General features: G+C 36.9%; 1 protein-coding gene across 1 annotated transcript in view; it reads right to left on the bottom strand.

Moving 5' to 3' along the window:
- cnn3a (calponin 3, acidic a) overlaps positions 1 to 20,545 on the bottom strand; it is a 39,485-nt gene continuing 18,940 nt past the window's right edge. The window contains exons 2-7 of the mRNA XM_039734623.1: positions 10,188 to 10,309; positions 6,924 to 6,990; positions 6,278 to 6,415; positions 5,921 to 6,037; positions 5,278 to 5,424; positions 1 to 1,156 (exon numbers count right to left, since the gene is read on the bottom strand). Coding sequence (XP_039590557.1) covers positions 818 to 1,156; positions 5,278 to 5,424; positions 5,921 to 6,037; positions 6,278 to 6,415; positions 6,924 to 6,990; positions 10,188 to 10,309 — 930 coding nt within the window. The 3' untranslated portion in view covers positions 1 to 817. The remainder of the gene's footprint in view (positions 1,157 to 5,277; positions 5,425 to 5,920; positions 6,038 to 6,277; positions 6,416 to 6,923; positions 6,991 to 10,187; positions 10,310 to 20,545) is intronic.

Genomic DNA, 20,545 nt, shown 5'->3' with positions numbered 1-20,545 from the left:
TTTAAAACAAAAAACAATTTATTTATAAAAGAACAATACATAGAACAGATTTATACTGAAAGACATGGCAATAAATACAATGGCAAACAGTTCTAAAAACAGGAACATATGGCACATACATTAAAAGTAACATGGCAAAACTAACAGCACAGAACGCATTAAAATCTAAACTTTAACACCTTTAAGGTTTGGTCAGTTCTATATTAAAAATAAAACACACACATACACAATTTACTTCATGCTTAAAAATATTTTTTTGTTTTTTAAATTCCAACGTTTCTTTACCAACTCATTTAGGACGTAATTATTAGCCATCTGAGTAAGCGTATCAGCGACTGCTGCAAACTGCCCGACAGCCCACCTGACTATCACGATCGGCACACTAGGCACCACAAAGCTATGCTGAAATCCCCTCCGACTCGTGCACTTGGTCGAGTTTTGTGTGTTGGCCTGCTTAACAAATGGAGCTCCATAACGTAAGGCTTTAGGTTTCCACTTAAGACACATTTAAGAGAAAAGGCAGAAACACTGCAAGAGGTAAATAAATCTCACGCTGCATAGCCTGCTGTAAGTCAAAAGACAGACAATTCTTCACAGTACTCAGAATATATTGCTTTTAGAATACCAAAGTTTACAGCTGTAAAGGCAACTAGATAAAGTGGAAGTTTTAAATGCAAGGACTGAGGTTAAACTTGGAAAAGGAACGATCACAAGGCAAATGTTCTCTTAGGCATCAGTAAATAGGGAAGACGCAATGCAAAGGCTTTCTTGGCTGGAAAAAAAAAATGGATTAACACTGGTTTCTAAAATGAAGCACTTAATAATCTATGGCTTGATCATTGTAATGACCTTGGTATTCATCGTGGTAGCTGCCTTGATACTCCTCTGGGTACTCTGCTTGGTAGTCGCTGTCGCTAATCTCCGAACCATTTGTTCCTGTGCCCTGGCTTCCGTTGGCATGAATTACAGGTTCCGTTGGAGGAACACAGTACTTGGAATCGTATACCTGACGGCCCAGCCCATAGACACTCATGCCCTTTTGCGAGGCCACTTTATTGGTGCCCATCTGTAGTGAAATGGTAGTGGAGTCCATAGGCTGCTGGGAGAGTTTCTGATCAAAAATGTCTCTTCTTGTTCCCGGAGCCAACATGCCAGCCTGGAAAGAAAAATAAGGTCTCATGAGCACAGACGGCATGACATGTGCAGACCTAAACTGTAAACTCACTATGAAAATCAAGGATTATTGAATTATCAAATGATAGACAGACAGACAGACAGACAATAGCACTAAAAGCATAAGAACTGTACTTTAGTATTTAGGTCTGTATCCTACCTTCTGTTGTAAATACGGTTACTTTACTTTAAAATGTTGAATGTCTTATGCAAAGCTAGACGAGATTATGAGATAAACCCTACTGCCCACCTTAACGCATTAAAAACGGCCCGGGATGTTACAGAATCAGGACTGGTATAAGAACGAAGAACGGTCAGGTGACTTTACTACAAAGTGGCCTTGTTTAATACCAACTGAGGTAGAAGTCGTATTTGGAGGACAGGGAACAGAGGGAGAACAGCAGGAACTTTTTCTTTTAAACATCATATAGAGTTTCATTTCAAAAATTATAACATTCAGTCAAACCACAAGATTCTTTTGGGAACACTTTACTGAGGTACAAGGCTTTAAAAATAAGGCCAGCTCCTTTTCACAAAGTCTGTCAAATGCAAAGGTTTTTGATAATCACTTCTCCAGTGTGCCATCACGCCTGCACTCTGCTACCTCATCCTTACAGGCAATTTCATCCATGTTGAATACAATCAAAAATATACTACCAATTTCCAAGCATGAAAACAAAACCATTCCCTCTCCGGAAACACATTTGTTGTTTTCAACTGATCTTTAAAAAACAGTTTCATAAGGGGCTGTCCTTCATGCTCTTAAACTCTTCTACTCCAGCAAGGCACCTTGGTAAGAAAACAAGGCAAAGCCTCACTCCAAAAGCATAAAATCTTGGCAGCAAACCTCTGAAATTTGGAACAATGCGGTACCTCATTAGACAAATGCTAATACAAATCATTATTCATCTTAAATGTTTAAAGAGGTAAGCAGGGGTGAAATGAAGAGGAACTCAAAGACCACTGCAGCCATACGCAATTTACATTCACTCAGCCAAGTTTCCTCTCCCCAGCCAAAGGCTATTGTGATTTACCAGCTCTTCATATATTTATGTAAACAGAGAACATTCTGCAAAGGTACAAATGAATTGGGTTTATAAATACAATTGTGGGGGGGTGGGGCAAAGGTGGGGCCAAGTTTAAAAATAAAAAAATTAAATTAAATTCTGCTTTGCTACCAAATGCTGTAAATTAAAACCGGAAGGTCAATTGTTTTCAATTTTAAATTTTAGTTTCTGGCAGAAAAGGAAAAATAACTGACTTATCTAAAGACTATTGTAGTCTTCTGTTATGTTAAATGTCTACTTTAAAATTTTTTTTTTTTTTTTTAATATAGCCTTTCATAAAATATTTGACTGATACAGACAATATAAAAAATTCTCTCTCTCAAGCCTCCGACACGTCAATATCCAACTCCTCATAAGTTCAATCGGTGAAACATCACAATCATGCTCACTACCGCTGAAGCACCCCTATAGAATTCGGAGGTGGTCTTCCTCCCCACACATCTTGAAGTTCGGAAAAAGCTTCAAAGATTTCAAAGTGTCCAGACCAAAGCTCCAGAGGTAGACCCAGAGAGAGACTTCATCATGGCAGGCCACAATAGGCTGGCTCTTGTTTAAAAAAGGTCCCTAAATTCAGGATTTTTTAAATTGCACCCTGCGGAATTGTGGAAAAATAAAGCCAGCAAACGTGCGTGAATTTTTCAAGGATGTATCGATTTCTGTAAAGGACACCGGCGTTTTATTTTTTCCTTCAGAAAAGGCTATACATTTTCAGAGACGCTTTTTTTTTCTGGGCTATGAACATATATAAATTTACAATATACACAAGAAATCCAGAAACATGCATCAAATTTCAAACTTCAAAACGGAACACACTGCAGAACAGGGTAGCACATGCCGCTTTAGAACAAGAAAAAAGTGAGAACAGAGTTGTTTTGAGGTGATGCTAGTATGCTGCCAAAATAATTTTAAATTTGTTTATTTAGAAACAACATTTTTCACATTAGTTATCAAAGATAGATAGATACTTTATTAATCCCAAGGGGAAATTCACATACTCCAGCAGCAGCATACTGATAAAAAAAAAAAATATTAAATTAAAGAGTGATAACAATGCAGGTAAAACAGACAATAACTTTGTAGAATGTTTGTTTGTATCATATGCAGTTACCTTGAAAAAGTACTCAGGCCCCAAACCTATTTTCAACATTTTATTGTTTCATATTTTAACCTTACAGTATATTAAATGATATTCCGTTGAAAATACACTTTCGTATATCATACCAAATGAAAATAAACTGAAAAATCAATTTGCATTAGAAGAGAGAGAGAAAAAAAAAAAAAAAAGTGTGAGATTTAGAATATACACTCTTTATAAATACAAGGGTACCTTTGCTTAGGTGCAGTGTATGTATTTATTACCTTACCATCTCACCCAACTTGTTGATGGTCTCCACTTGTGTGTCACCTGATCTCAAAGAATTAAACAGAGGTTCCAACAGTATGGTAAAGATTTCCCACAAAACAAAAAATGAAGACAAACAAGGATTCAAAACGAGTCAAGGCCAGAATTATTAAGCATCATCAATCTGGAAAAAGGTAAAAGACCATCTCAAAGACATGGGCTACACTGAGCTTGGAGATATGTCCAATCGTACGGAAATGAAGAAAATATATAAAACTACAGCCACACTGACCAAGTCAGGCCAGTCATCTGAACGTACACCAACAGCACTTGTCACTACTGCAACTCCAAATGTCACTCGGGATTTGCAGAAGTCAGTAACTGAAAAGATGTGCACGGCTCAACTATCTGCATGGCATTGTAATAAAAGGACCTTCGACAAGTGGCAAGGAAGAAGCTCTGGCTGGAGAAACACAAAACGTCACTTGGAAGATTACATGTAGAAGAAAGCCATGAGGTTTGATGAGACTGCAGTGGAACTTGTCAGCCTGAATGTAACGTTTTGTGTAGCATAAAGTCTAACACCGTATATTAATGCAACATCCCCGCTGTAAAACCTGGAGATAGCAGCACTAGGTTTTTGGGGGAAGCTTTTCAGCAGTGGGTTCTAGCAGTCTGGCCAGAACTGAATGGAAAATGCATGCTGCACAATACAGACAAGTACTGGATGAGGTGAGTCGTGCTTCAACGAGGTATTTAATAGCGGTTTGGGTGAAACAGTCAGCCTTTCAGGTTTTCTAATTTACAAAATTCCTAGTTAGATGGATCAAAATCTCAGGATGTGATACTAAAAGGTTGGGGGATGATTACTGTTTCTAAGCACTGCCTCTTCCTAGTTAGTCTTGGATGTCTGTTCACACATTTGCAAGACTGCTGACGCTTTACTGTATGTAAAGCCTTGGTAAACTTGCCACTAGTGAATTAATTATCCACTTGAAAAACAGGAGCGAAAAAAAAAAAAAAAAACACAGGGGGATGACAGATGAAGCATTTGCATCCTTGTAGAATTTAATCTTTCCTGTGAAATAAGATGCTGCAGAGAAGCACAAACACCTCAAAAGTGGTCTTCTCTGTGCCATTAACAGCACTAATGTGCACACATATTTACAATAAGAAACCTAGAGCAAGAAATTCCAGTGACGCGCTGTAAAAATCTGCCTTTTTGTTTACAAACTTGATGCTCTTCTGGGTAACTGCCTGAAGATGACTAATAACATACCATGTAGAAGTCCTTGTTCAATTAACAAGGATTTTTTTGATGACCCAGCACAATGCACTGTCAGATTCTATTCTAATTCTACCCTAAAACAAATTTTTAAAGAGCAGATTCCTCTACAGCTGCAAAGCAAAACTAGCCAATCCTTGTTCAGCACCACGATGTGTCGTCTACTCGGACACCACTGCTGTTGTCTGCCAAGATGACTGGATCATATTTTCCAAACTCCACCAGCACAATCAAACCCTTTTAATCAAAGGGACAGCACAATTCTGTGTTGCCCAAAACATCAGGCATGCTTAGGAAAATGTATTTTAGCATCTTTCTAAACAATGAAGCTTACTGACACATAGCTACAAATATTCAGTTACTAGAAACTTAACATTTAACAAATGCATCTTCTATATTGGAGATCGTACCTGGCTTGCCCCTTTGTTGGTTCCCATCTGTAAACTTATAGTAGTCTGGTCATATGGTTTATCTGCTTGAGTCTTTGGATCATAAAGATGTCTTCTGGTACCATATGCAGTCATGCCTGCCTGGCTGGCACACTTGTTTGTCCCCATCTGCAGATCACAGACCATTATATACAATTTTAATTATACACAATATTTTAGTCTTTTAAGACCTCAAAATATTTTTGCATTCATGTTTTAACAATAAAAGTTTAGAAGAGTGTCATCGTTAGAGTTCTGAAGGCAGAACTACTAAAATCCCAGGAACAACTTAAAGTTTGGAAAAACCATAGAGTGGTACCAAAGTGTTTTACAACATGAGCTCTGTTCTCCCAGGGGCCTATACTCAACTCAATGGAGAAGTGTTCAGGAAAGTGGTAGAAGAAAAGAAAAAAACATCTAGTGTGAACAAGGCACAACCAGAATAACACATATTAAAGCAAACTCATAGTATGAATCAAATCATATAAGGAGCAAATAATTTTTTTTTTTTTTTTTTTTTTTTTTAATTAACTCATTGAGTTGCCTTTAAGTTTGTCAAAAAGCTGCTCATCTCTTGTAAGAGTCAAATAAAACTAAAAATGATCCAAAAATCCTTCATACTCACCTGCAAGCCAATAACACACTGACCAGCTTTAAGTTTTTCCTCATCAAAGGTTCTGGATTGCTTGTCTGCATATTTGACACCAATGTCAACCTTTGAATCAATACCTTTGGTCTTTGCCTATTTTGAACAACAAAAATTTAAAAGCAAATTTATTGTGGTATGAATGTTAGTACTAGCTCAAATGGCAGGATGCAGGAAGTATGCAGTAAGTGATCATCCAACAACTGCTAGCCACATTACATTCCAAATTAAAAAGTTACAAGAGTAGTTGGATGAAAATGTAAACTAACAGAAAAAAAGACACTATTTATTACAGATGCATTCAGCATTTATTCACCATAAACTCACTGTACTTACCAGACTAGCAAGGGCCATGAGTGAAGTCTGAACTTGGGTCATGTTGCCGTTCTCAAAAAGGTCATTTGCTTCAAAGATGTCAGTAGGCTTCATGCCATAGGATAGCATTGCCTTGATAAAATTCCCAAGATTCTCAAGCTAAAAAAGATGTGAGAAAGTTTTATAACATCAATTATAGCACACTCAATCAAATGTTTGTTGACTGGGGGGAAAAAATGCAAAAATAGGAATTCTTATCAGTCTTACAATGCAAAATATTCAAGGTGGCAGACTTGTGGCAAAAAAGTTTGCATTTCTAATGGAGACACTTTTATATATAAATGCTTATTTAACACCACACGTTTACAGGGCAAATTAAACAATTAATTTTAAAGTTGATGCCCCCTCAACATTACCTTTGTAGATCAGTTTTTAAAGTTAGGCTTCTTGTTTTATTCTCCAATGGTATTGCATTCTTACCACCATCTCACTTCACTTGTTTTAAAGACCATCAGATAAACGGTTTATAGTGTTAGCTCATCACCCATTACAATAATCTTTATTAGATTATTTAATATGGGTAAAGGGAAGTTTTAAAAAAACCACCAATGTCTTCACAAAATGTCACAAAAAAAAGTCAAGAATGGATTAAGAATATTTTTCTTACCTTATGCCAATTTAATTGGGAATGATTAATTTTTTTTACTGATCCATGTGCAAGTTTATTGATTAATCTGCATAAAGAGAGAAAAAACAAAAACATCATGTCAACTACAACACAAAAAGGAGTACAAATAAGGTTTTCATTGCTTTTAAAGTTAACAAAATACATGTTTGCAGAGACCTGCTCAGATATCAAATACACCTTTAACTGCATTTCTCCTTGGACATCATGTTCTATCCAAATTGACTTTGGACTAAAAGTTCAGTGAACTGCAGAATACCCAGCCAGGGAAGGGAAAGGCAGGGCCGGTCAACCAGAGCAAGGGCAGACAGAACCTGTGCAGGCTTGAATCCTCCCTCTAACTTTAATTGTGGACAGCTATTCATTTACTGTTAGGTGGTTTAAAAGAGAGATCATAGGACATTCATGAAACATTGTTTGTATGCTGCTACAATAGTTTTTATTTAACTAAACTTGTAAATGTGGACTTGTGTGGCCTTCAAGGAATAAAACTATGAGCATCTGACTTGTAACATTTTTCCAACACGCTGCTACCCAGTATGTAGCATTCCAACTGTTCATTGCCCATCTTGGAAAGTGATCTAGAACGCTGCTAACTTCTACTGCTTGCATCTGGCAATTCTATGTGCGCAAAATGCAACAATTATATCCTTTAGCCAGTGCTCACAGAAACCAAGCATCTAACTCAGCCACTTGTTTATCATCCTACTGTATATATAAACGCAGTGGTAGCGCTGCTGCCTCGCAGTAAAGAGACCCGGGTTCGCTTCCCGGGTCCTCCCTGTGTGGAGTTTGCATGTTCTCCCCGTGTCTGCGTGGGTTTCCTCCCGCAGTCCAAAGACATGCAGGTTAGGTGGATTGGCGATTCTAAATTGTCCCTAGTGTGTGCTTGGTGTGTGGGTGTGTTTGTGTGTGTGTCCTGCAGTGGGTTGGCACCCTGCCCGGGATTGGTTCCTGCCTTGTGCCCTGTGTTGGCTGGGATTGGCTCCAGAAGACCCCCGTGACCCTGTGTTCAGATTCAACGGGTTGGAAAATGGATGGATGAATATATAAAGATGTGCACCTATTCTACAGTTGTAACAGCATTTTCCCACCAAGATCTGATATAGTAATTGTGTGTGCATGTGTATGGAACTAAGGGTTATGAGTGGTCCCCATGGAAAATATCCGTTTGGATACATGACCATTATAAGTGGGTGTTTACTACTTTTTTTGATTGTTTCGTGGGTTAATAGGTTCTGATGATTATTATTATTTTGCTAATCTGGATAATCAAAGAAAATTAGTTTAAGATAATCAATATTAATGTTAAAAAATTATTGGTATTAAAAACTAAAAATGAAGGATTTTTCAATAAAAAAAAAGGATTAAGAGCATGAGGATACATTAAAACTGAGCAACAGAACCAAGAGCACCTGTATACTCAAAATACATTCTCTCTTTTTGCAGGTGAGCTGGTTTGCAAACTCAAGTTTTACTTTTTAATGAAACCAAAAACATGCATGGCACACTGAAATACTGCAGTAAGCCAAGTTGCTGCTTTAATAAAATATTGTAAATATAACATGTCAGTGTCTTTCTTCTGTGCTACGAACATATATAATTTACAATAAAAACCATTACTGAGGATTTAATGTAACAAAGTTTCAGTTGTGATGCTATCTGAACACAAAGCTATGATGTGATGTAAATGCATGCAAACTAGTGTGTGCGTGTATATATGTGTGTATGTATGTGTAATACACACACAATACCATTTTTTGTTAAGCGCTTAAAAACACAGCATTACAACTGACCGAAGCGCTGTACAGTTAAAAAGAAGCAAGACTAAAAACAAAATATTAAAAGCAAACATTGAGAGAATTAAAACAGAGATACTAAAAACAGGTAAGAGGACCCAATAAAATAGAGAAATAGGAAGCAGCAAGTGGAAATGAGACAGGTTAAGAATTAAGCCAATGTGAAGAAGTGTGTTTTTAGGCGTGATTTAAATGTGGCGACTGAGGCGGCTTGCCTAACCACTAAAGGTAGGGCGTTCCAGAGCCTGGGTGCACAGACGGAAGGTATATATATATATATATATATATATATATATATATATATATATATATATATATATATATATATATATATATATATATATATAGGTATATATGTGTTTTGGAAAAATGCAAAGAGGTGTTGGGTATGAAGGTTGTGTGCAGGGATTTTGGTATTCGCTTATTCCCTTGTTGTGCAAAACAAACAAGAATCAATAAATAGCCTGAGCAGTTTGAGTGCAGGAGAACCACAAGAAAACCCGGTTATCAAGTCAACAGTTAGGTAAGCATGTATAGTAAATACAATTTAAATAACATATGGTACTAAATTAATTTTACGTAGACAGCTGACACACCAAGTATGCAGTAATTGTTACAGTTAAAGCTATACAAAAAAGAATGCATGTATGTATTAATGAAATAAAACATTTTCTGTATATGATACTTAATTTTGGGTTGTCTTTCCATTCTTTGTGAAATATTTTTAGATAAGTTTAGATTTTTAGCCACCATTGTACTAAACAACTTTTGCCACGTGTCTCTGAAGAAATCCAAACATGGCAGTGAAACACCAGTGCAAGCCAACAGTACAGGAGAGCAGCTGTAACATGCCCAGCAAAGCAGACAACCATCTGTGCACGCACGTTTCTCATGGCCTAGGAAACGGTTACGGGATTTTCATTATTTATATAATTTTTTTTGTAGCAAAAGCAGTGGAGTAAACTTTTAAAGTAGCGAAATGCAGGAAATGTAGGTCATAAAAAAATGATTATTCAGGTGACCAAATAACAGCAAGGTCATCCTATGTTAACAGTACGTCTAATTCAGTTTGGAGCTGTGGGAAGAAGGAAAAAAAAAAAAAAAAGTGGATAAAATCTAAGAATTTAGATACATCCTCTAGAATTATGTTTAAACTATAGTTTAGTATATATAATACTAGTATATATAATAAGTATAGTATATATAATACTAAGGTTTTAAAAGACTTCATTCTCTTCTGCCTTTTTTGCTTCAAAGACAAAAATGAAAATGTGCACAAAATACAACTAATGCAGGTTAAGTGTCAGCATTAAATTACCTAGAAGAACCCTATTTGTATCTTTTCTCAGAGATGCAGCAGTTAAAAGGAAACATCAATAAAACACAACCCAAAAAACAGTTTTAAAATAAGCTGTGCAGCCTCAAATTGCTGCACTTGAATACTTACTCGCACAGGATGACTCCATCTTTTAGGCCCTTTTGGAAGTTGTCCCCAATTGGCATTCCAGTGAGATCTTCAATCCAAACCCGCAATTCCTCTTCCTTTAGAGGATCATATTTCTGTGCAATCTATCAAAAAGACAGAGACATTAATATGTAGAATGCTCCTTATTTAACTGTTGGAAGCGAGATTAATGCACTGATGAAACCAAAGTAAAAAAACACACAGAACGTCTGGAGAAAGCCTCCTGAAGAAATAAACCAAATTGTACTTTGTTTATTCTTAAGAGTAGTGAGACATGTACTTATAAAATGGTACAAATATTACCTCTTGCATCTATATACTACTTCTTTCGGCTGCTCCCGTTAGGGGTCATCACAGTGGATCATCTTTTTCCACATCCTCCTGCCCTCTGTATCTTATTCTGTTACACCATCACCTGCATATCTTCTCTCACTACATCCATAAACCTCCTCTTAGGCCTTCCTCTTTTCCTCTTCCCTGGCAGCTCCATCCTTAACATCCTTTTCCCTAATATACTCACCCATCCCTCCTCTGCACATGTCCAAACCAACGTAATCTCGCCTCTCTGACTTTGTTTCCCAACCATCTAACCTGAGGTGACTCCCTAATGTCCCCATTTCTAATCCTGTCCATCCTCCTCACACCCAATGCAAATCTTAGCATCTTTAACTCTGCCGCTTCCAGCTCCGTCTCCCATTTTTTGGTCAGTGCCACCGTCTCCAACCCGTATAACACAGCTGGTCTCACTACCATCCTGTAGACCTTCACTTTCCCTCTTGCTGGTACCCGTCTCTCACAAATCACTCCTGACACTCTTCTCCACTCACTCCATACTGCCTGCACTCTCCTCTACACTCCCCATTACTCTGTAACGTTCATATTAGGTATTTCTCATCCACCTTCGCCAACTCTACTCCCTGCATCCTCACCATTCCTCTGTCCTCCCTTTCATTCACACACATATTCTGTCTTGGTCCTACTGAATTTCATTCTTCTCCTCTCTACAGCATATCTCCACCTCTCCAGGGTCTCCTCAACCGGCTCCCTACTCGCACTACAGATCACAATGTCATCAGCAAACATTACAGTCCACGGGGACTCCCGTCTAAACAATTCTCCATTAGTGCCCTTTTCACAAAAGCACATTCCTATCCAGAACACATTTGCCATTACACTTAATGTGCAGTTAAACCAATAAAGCAGAATACCCCAAGAGCTTAAAGGAAAAGGATGGTAGACATTCTGGTTTATATAAATCAAGGAAAGAAGAGAACCTACAAAATGCAAGCACACCACATTTGCTCATGAACATGTATCTGCTGTAATGGATTTTCAGGAACATAAATGCACAATGCATTTCACAAGGTGTTTTACAGAAAGAACAAACCAAACAAATAAATAAAAGCCAGTTTAATTTGACAACCTCCTTAGTTTTATGTCCTAACATGTTAGGATGAATTCAAATTAAATAGAAAGTGACATCCACTCAAGAGTCCCGGATTCAAAAAGAATAAAAAAAGGGGCATGGTACATTAAGGAATTTTCCTTTAGATAACAGCCGAGATCACCAGTACAATGGCTCACAGAGACACCCTTTATTACATATAAAAACCTCAGTTCACCGTGACAAGACTAAAGAAATACGGGAGACCTTTAGCTCATGAAGGCCCAGATAATTTGCATAACGTACCTATAAAACTCACACTTTATACCAAACAACACAAACCGAACAGCATAGTCCATCTTATACACTTTGTTTTGCATTGATAGAAAGGTACAAAATAACTAGACAGATTAAACGTCTTTAGCAAAAAATCTTAAATAGTAAATTCTTATATATAAAAATACTAAAGTTATATGATGTCATCGTCTCCACAGTAAATATACTGGCACATCTAGACTTTGTTACACAGACAAGAACACAGATGCCATCTAGCATTTTACAAACAACTGTATTTTTAAAAAGGACCAAAGTACAGATAAACCTGTCCCATCACAGAAATATGTTTTCAGTTTAATATGCGTTAACAACCAAGGGTAAGCTGTCTTCGCATGACCTTTGGATGTCAAAGGTCAGCCATTGTACAGCCCACCGGAGCAAGTTTCAGGTTATGGGCCTTGCTCGAGAGCCCAGTGCAGTTGGTAACCTTCTGGCAGTAATGGGATTTGAACCAGCAACCTTTTAGATATTTGCCTCCTTCACTCTTATACCAGTGTGCTCATGAGAACTCCACTAAAACAAAAGTTGTCATGAAATGTGTCACCTTTGCCTTCACTGCCTACCTTACCTCTTTTGCCTCAAAGAACCAATCTGTTTAAACTAGTGCTGAGCTGATCACATGGGTTCACCTCACCATCACGCATCCGTTTAGCAGAACATTCTAAAAGGTTTGTGTGTGCCACATACGAGGCTGTTCAAACTCCCTTTACAAAGTCTACGAATTAATATATACATACAAGTCCTCATAAAATATTTAGTAAATGGAATTCACACATGACATGCTACACACCTTTTCTGCCAGGAACAACAACCAATTAGGAAAAAAACATCTGGGAACTAGGGGGCAAAAACAGTGCAGTATTGTTCTTCCTTCTTTCAAAAGTCATCTGGTTCCATTTTCCTGTGAAGTAGGCCCACAGGAGATAGTTGTCTGTACAATTTCAAAATAGACGAGCATACGTTAACAACAATAAAAAGAGAGCATCAAGTTGTCAGCAGTCCCCAGCCTCCTCTTTTAAAATGTCCCCTCTTTAAAATTGTTGTTTTGTTTGGCCACAGACCAGCAATTCAGAATGCATACAGGAAACTGGAAGAAGCCTTCATCTTCAACACAACTTCCCAGCAAACCCTCCAGAGGAAAGACAAAGAGACTCAAACCCAAAAATATGATTGGGACAAAAGGTCTTCCCAATTAGAACACGGCTCAAATAGGACACCAAACTATTTAAATTTACTTTTTTTATTGTGTGGTTTAAACAAAAAAACAACCCTTACTGATTATATGTATTTTTACCCAAACTGGAAATTAAACAAAAATGAAAACAAACATTTGTTCACTTAAATAATTGTAACTTTTACAAAGAAACCACTTTTTAATCTCCGATATTCTACCACTTATGGCACACTGTTAGTAATATTCCATATACAGAGTGTTGCATTTTGATTTTAGATTCTGAAGTGTAAAATGTGACACACATGTCTGAAAACCAAACACCATAAAGCCAGTAAAGGAGCAGTCTCAACAAAAGTCAAATGCTGCCTATAATTTACATCGGGACAAGTCCATCCTTCAGAGAGGACAAATGAAGTAAGAAAAACTGATGAAAACGTAACCAGCCACCTGCACTGGCACAGTCGGGGCACAGAGCAGCTGTAAGTCAGTCATCCATGGTGCTTTGCATATTTACTTTTTAAAACAGTGTGAAATGATGTAGTAGGACATTGGCCACGTGTGCGTTTTACATTGATCATTCTTGCCAGTTATCCAAACAAAATGACAAAATGTCAAATTAACTTCAATCTGGGTAAAAGGTTTGTATCCCATATTACACAATTATCCTCATGAATTCAGTACAATACGGCCATATATTGTATAACAAGTGAATAATGGGGAAAAGACCAATTAAAAACTAGTCTACATAGCAAGCAAGACTAGCACTAAGGGAACCCAACATGTTAAAGCTCCTGATACGCCAAGACAGTCAAGTCTGACCCTTTAGGCTTACAAACATCCAACCTTTTACTGGATGAAAGCATTTTCAAAAAAAAGAAAAAAAAAATCAATATGGTCATCTTACATACAAGTTTGACAACATAAATAAAAATAAAACTGCTTCCTGGTAGAACCTGACTTTTTGAAAAGGGCATTGCCAGGACAGACAGTTGCTATGCATTTTCCCCAACTAAGCTGATGATAAATGGCAGATTTTCAACAATTTTTCCAATGTGCAATTCTGAACCTGCCATAAAAAGAGTAACCCATATACAACTGCTACATCATAATCTACAAAAAGGTCTAAATGACAGTCATTTAAAAAATAGAAAAGGGGCTTGAAATAATTCAGTCATTTGTAGCAATAAAGCCTCAAATGAAACTCATGTGTTTGTTCACTGAATCAGCCAACGTAAGTGAGGAGTTTAGTTTTTCAGTCCAGTATAGGAACTTTTGAGACGTGTGCCTTTGATGAAAGCTCAAAAATTTCTTAAACGTTAGCTTACACAGGTTTTCAAGCAAATTAATTTTTTCACACTACCCAGTCTGTATAAATAAAATTATTGCAATTCCTACATGCCACTTTAATGTTAATATACAGAAAGATCACGTTTCCTTACTGCATTTTAGTTCACCAAATATCATTAATCATCTACTCTAACCCACATTATCTGTCAAGCTGTTCTCCTAGTATTCATTTGTCACAGGTTCAAACCATGCCATACTCTTTATGAACTGCATTGTTGTGCTTTGTAAAGCAGTTTTTGCTGGTGTACAAAGGCACCATGTAAAACAAAAGCTGACCAATGCTTCTCACAAGACTGAAGCTCAGTGCTGTGGAAAGGTGCTTGGCTTGTCACAGATAATATTCTGCAGACAATACACAATTAAAGTGAAAAGCCTCAAGAGCACCAGTCAAAAAAAAAAAATTCAAAGCAGCAACTTCAGCTTCATTATGCAACAAAAAGTAAAAAGAAAATAGGTATACAATGCTCACTCTTGTGACAGTATCCAAAATTAAAATATATGTTAATGAGAACTTGTTTTGCCGACTCTTCTCACTTCAACGTGTTAAACAGCTTGATCGTGTGTGAAGGCTGATAGGAACAGCTTCCGCAAGGACAGCATTTTTGTGGAACAGGCATATGTGCAGTTAGACAGTTAAAAATTGAATAAGGCAAACATTATTAAAGCAATATTCCTTTTATAAAATTCAAAAAACTAAAGCTTCACCGCTAAGACAAAGAAAGGACTTCAACTATTTACAAACTTTAAATCAGAAAGTGGAGAACAGGCACCGGTTAAGAAACAATTAAAAAACCTTGCTAAGAAAGTGACGTAAATTCACTTTTATTTGGAATTGGATCAGAAAATCTATACACTCCCAACCAAATGATAAAACATATATAAAAAAGGCTTACTCTTTACTTCTGAGGTAATCCATCCATCCATCCAAGGCACATTGATTAAATTGTAAAATTGAGCTGCAGCAACATTAATATTCATCTTTCATTCATTCATTTCCTAAAGCTGCTTCTTCTAGCCAAGTTCACAAGAAGCCAATCCATACTGCATATACACAAGCATATACACAAGAGTCCTGAATGGGGCCAAAGGGGACATACTTGTACAGGGGCTGAATTACCCTACCCGACTCCCTCCATTCAGCTTAATAGTGGGTAGATGGGATTAACAATTTTTTGAAAGTTTCACATGGACACCATTGATTACAGAATTTTCTTGCTATGTGCATATACCAAATTAATTCACTTGTATTTTCAAGTAGGTATTTTGGTTGGGGTGAAGGGGATGCAACAATTAGCAAAATCAAATCCAATACATATCCATGCCAAAAATTAGCCAAATATTAATCTGAATATGAAGATTTCTTTTCATCATTTTAATAAGCAGGCTTGCCAACAACTTGCTTGTTTACAGGTTTATGTTGCTTTTGTGAGATTCAGCAAGAAACACCGTTAGGTTAATTAACATTTAATGTAAAAGTCAACTTACATTTTTTTTAAATGTTACCAGATACTGATGCTTTCTTAGTACAGTTATACTGCACAACCCTACTATAGACTCAATCAAAATTATTCCTTATTGGTATATTCAGGTTTTCTGATTATTTTAGTATTTTGGAAGCCTTTGTTCTCGAGTAATAATGTTGGAAGCTTTTGTAGTGTAAATAAAGAAATCTCTTTTTTTTGGAGGTTGGGTATATGGGAACCTGCAGTAGGTAATGTTAATTTTTGATAAAAGGCCTTGATGTTCCCAAGTCTGTATCTCATTCAAAATTATCCACTGAACAGAAGTTCAGAAGTGCACATCCTCTTCCAGATTTTTTGTGATATGCTTGTATATTTTCATGTGTACGTTGATCTTTGTGTCTGAGCTGCTGGACTACATGGTGGTATGATGCTCGCTCTACCAATTACAATATGATAGGAATCATGGAGAGTGCAATTCTAAACAGAGATGATATCGGGTACATATCTTCATGGCACTTCGAGCATGCATATACTCCACTTCACATGCAGGATACAAGGGTGGTTTGCTAGGGAATGGCAAGAGGTGGGCTACACAAGTTGTGCACTTTCCTGTGGGGCAAATTCCACTTTGATCTGTTTTAATGCTGCCCTGTGTGAGATATATTTTAGGGGTATGGGGGGGCCTGTCGGATGCAGTGTGCCCTTCTGTTGAGATTTATGCGGAGGCCAAAGAATAACTAGTTCTACTAATGTGCATCAGAATACTGTTTTGAAAATACAGACAACACATTCCAGCTGCTTCCATACTGCTAAAATATGTACTCTCTTTGCTTTCCTGATTTCACAACATTTTTAGTGGTTGTTTTACCAGGCTTTTGAAGAAGAAAATGTGTGGCAAGCAGAAAAATTATTTCAACTTCAAAATTATTTGTTTTTAAGATCTAAATGAGCAGCCACTAATGCATTAGATGGAACAATAAACCAGCCAGCCTTGTTTCCAAGATTTGTTTGAAGCTTGTCACAGTTTCTCCTTGCTATAACTGCACAGTTGTGAGTGAAAGTTAATACTCCTAATCTTATTTACTAAATTCAGGAGCTTGATTAAAAGGTAAAACAAGTCATTTAAATTGAGACATACCACACACAACCCACACTAGGGGTAACTAACACCATTCATTTTCACCACCAATTTATTAAATTCAGCAAACAGTAAGTGTATTGAGGTAGATGTGATGTACATTTAAGTTGTGTCCTTTGACACACCACTGTAGTCAAGTCCTTTATATTCATAGGATAAAAGCTAAGACTCCATTCTCTAAGGTGTTTTTTTATAGGAATTTTTATTGTAAAGTAACTATTTCATTCCATGCTACAACTTACAAGCAACTGGTCACATCACCATGCTCTCATTGCATATACAAACTCACTTATTTATGAATGTACAGTATTGGGGGAAGAAAGTGTCCATAACAAACAATTTCAGTCTTAAAAGTGCAGTGGGATTGTGTTCCATTTTATTCAAAAATCACAAACACTTAAAGTTAAGGGCGAGAACCTCACAATCCTGGTTCAAGAATCAAGCCTCGTCACTTGTACGTCCAAGGAAACAGGCAAGCTAGGTGGACACACAAGAAGAAATCCCTTGACAAGGACAATAAATGATAAAAACTGACACATAATACAGAATGTATATATTTATCTGGTAATGCCATCCATATTTGAATAATATCTTTATAATCACACACCAATAAAGATCACTGAACAAAAACTAAACTTGAAACAATAACAAAACCAAACCTCTAATTATTGAAGAAATCTCTAAAATTGACTTCAACAGATCTTTAAGAGTTAACATTTCATAATAACAATGCTTATATCAGCACGCTTTCTGATGCCAACTATTGGAGACCAGTCAAGCGACAGGCGAGTGACTGCAGAACAAAGTTGTGACTAGAGATTACGATTTGTGCGACATGCCTGAAAACCTGACTTAATATGTCAGAGAAAGAGCACACATGTGACACAAGAGTTTCCTGTGAATCAGCAGATGTTTGCTTTACCTTACACTTACTTATTTTGGCACCCGGTTACTCCAGACAAGCTACATACTTGTGTGGCAGTTTACAGATCTGATTTTGCAAATCACTTCCATGAGCAGCTTTTTCACAATTTCAAATACTTTTAATTAGTAAAAATGTATAGACGCACCCCTTCACAATGTAGTTCGTTTTACCCCACTGCTCTGCTTTCGGATCTACAGATGCAGATCAAAAGTAAAATTATTGTTCTGCATCTGATCGTGTTCTGACTCACTTAAATCTTAGTTCCTGGAATGTTTTTATGCATAGACTCATTAATGCAAATGGAAAATAACTTTCATAATTCAGAGGTTTTTGTTTTATTGTTGAAAACCTTTACCACCTCACTTAAAGATTTAGTGTCAGCAAAGCACTTTTATTTGACTTGGCCAACACACTGTCATAATTAGTCTCAGTCTTGTATGGATGAGGGCTTGATCTGTGATGTCTGAAATAATGAAGCGTAATTTAAAACAGTCAGGCCACCTTTATTACATATAGAAAAAAAAATTACCTATTTAGTTTAATCCCATCTGTTACTCCTTGACAGTTGGCTCCTGTCCGTATACTCCGTCTACCTTTTTTTTTTTTTTTTGGAACAGCTCGTGATTTCCTTTAAATTTTACTCTAATTTTCCTCACTGTCCACATGGAGGAGGATGATTTGCATTTATATCACAAATTCAGTTACTTGTTCAGCGTTTTCCTGTAGTTTTTGTACTTTGTGTTTTATTGTCTGTTCTAATTCAAAGCTCCGTTTCATCTATATTTATCTTATAGTTAGTAATACAATTTTGTATCCAATGTTATGCATTTGATTTTTTTCTGCTTTTCACTGCTATTCCACTCTGATATTCTGTGAAGGGCTTGGAGCATGGGAAAATCAGAGTTCACTTACACAACTGGGGCTAAAGAAGCACCTAAACTGAATTCAGTTTTAAAACTATGATATTTTAAGATTATGATGTAAATTTTATGATGTAAATTTTTGGCCATATCACCCAACCCAAAGAGAGATGAACAGCAATCTTGTGCTTTCTTACTTTAAGGAATAAAAGGTAATCAATCATGTGCGACTTGGTCTTTGCTTCATAAATGCTTCCAAGCAGTGTTAAGTATACCCGATACAAACTTCTTTATGACCACATAACCTTGTATGTACAGGTAATGCAGTTTTTGTGAAAAACTGGGATTAAAAACTCACTTCATTTAAATTCTGAAGTAACTGCTCACCAGTACCAGTTTACTCATCAAAAGCACTTCATGCTTTGCAGTTGCCCTGGGGTTAGGTTGGGGGCCTAGTCTGGCAGGGGGTGATACACAAAAACAAAACCCATCACCAACACTAAACTAAAACAAACATGCAGCTCATAAGGAATAAAGCTTAAATTAATTTTATGGCTTGCTAGTCTAACAAGGATTGCTTCACCCAGCCATCAGTACAAGAACGAAGACAACAGTGCACATGCTTCCCTTTTCTTGGGTGCAGTTTCGTGGATATTTGGGATGGCTCTTATTTACCTAAAGGTTGTGTGAATATATCGATCGATATCTCTCTCTTTATATCTATCTCTCTATATATCTCTCTATATCTATATGCTTAAATTTGCCAATTCTGCTGCTGCCAGTTGTCACAGTGTGTAGAAACAAGCATTCAAACAATGTGAAATTGTTAACCCAAGTTAAATTATATTAGAATATTTGCTTACTTTTTTTTATTAATTTTACTGCAATCATTCCATACAAATCAATTTTTACAAAAAGTAGGATTGAGAGCAAATCGGCCCCCACCCCTGAGAGAGAGAGCAAGGCCAACGGAGTAAAACGTAAGGCTTGTAAACATACCTAAATTGAGGCGTTTGATAAGCCAAAAGAGATGGAGAATAAAAAATACCGAAATAATTGTTTCCTCTGTGCTTTAAGAGCTTATTCTAAAATATTACTGATTAGATCCTGCCATGTTTTGAAAAAAAATCTGTATAGATCCTCCGAGTATTTGATTTTTTCCAATTTCAAATTGTATAAAACATCGGTTTCCCACTGACTTGGAGGAGAGTTAGGATTCTTCTAGTTTAGCAAAATAAGTCTGTGTGCCAAAAGTGTAGTTTGTTTGTCCTTCTCCACTTTAAACCCATCTGGAAGAACCCCAAACACAGCTGTTAGTGGATTCGGAGCGATTGTGACACCAAGGCTGTCTGAAAGGTAATTAAAAATTTTGGTCCAGAATGACGTTAATTTGGTGCAGGCCCAAAACATGTAACCCAGTGAGGCTGGGATTTGATTGCAGCGTTCGCAGGTTGGATCTTGACCTGGAAACATTTTGGAGAGTTTTACGCAAGACAGATGTGCTTGATATATAATTTTGAGTTGAATAATTGTATGCTTTGCGCATATGAAGCTTGAGTGAATTCTCTGCATTGCTATTTTCCACTCTTTTTCTGATATATTAATTGAGAGATCTTTTTTCCAGTGTCCTCTTGGATCTTTGAAGGGGAGAGACTGTAAAATAATTTTATATATTGCAGAGATGGTGTCCGAGTCCTTGAAATTGAGCAATAT

This window comes from Polypterus senegalus, chromosome 14 (genome assembly GCF_016835505.1).
Source record: "Polypterus senegalus isolate Bchr_013 chromosome 14, ASM1683550v1, whole genome shotgun sequence".
Taxonomy (NCBI): Eukaryota; Metazoa; Chordata; class Cladistia; order Polypteriformes; family Polypteridae; genus Polypterus; species Polypterus senegalus.
The sequence above is the reverse complement of the archived record's forward strand: the minus strand, read 5'-3'. Positions and strand labels throughout refer to the sequence as shown.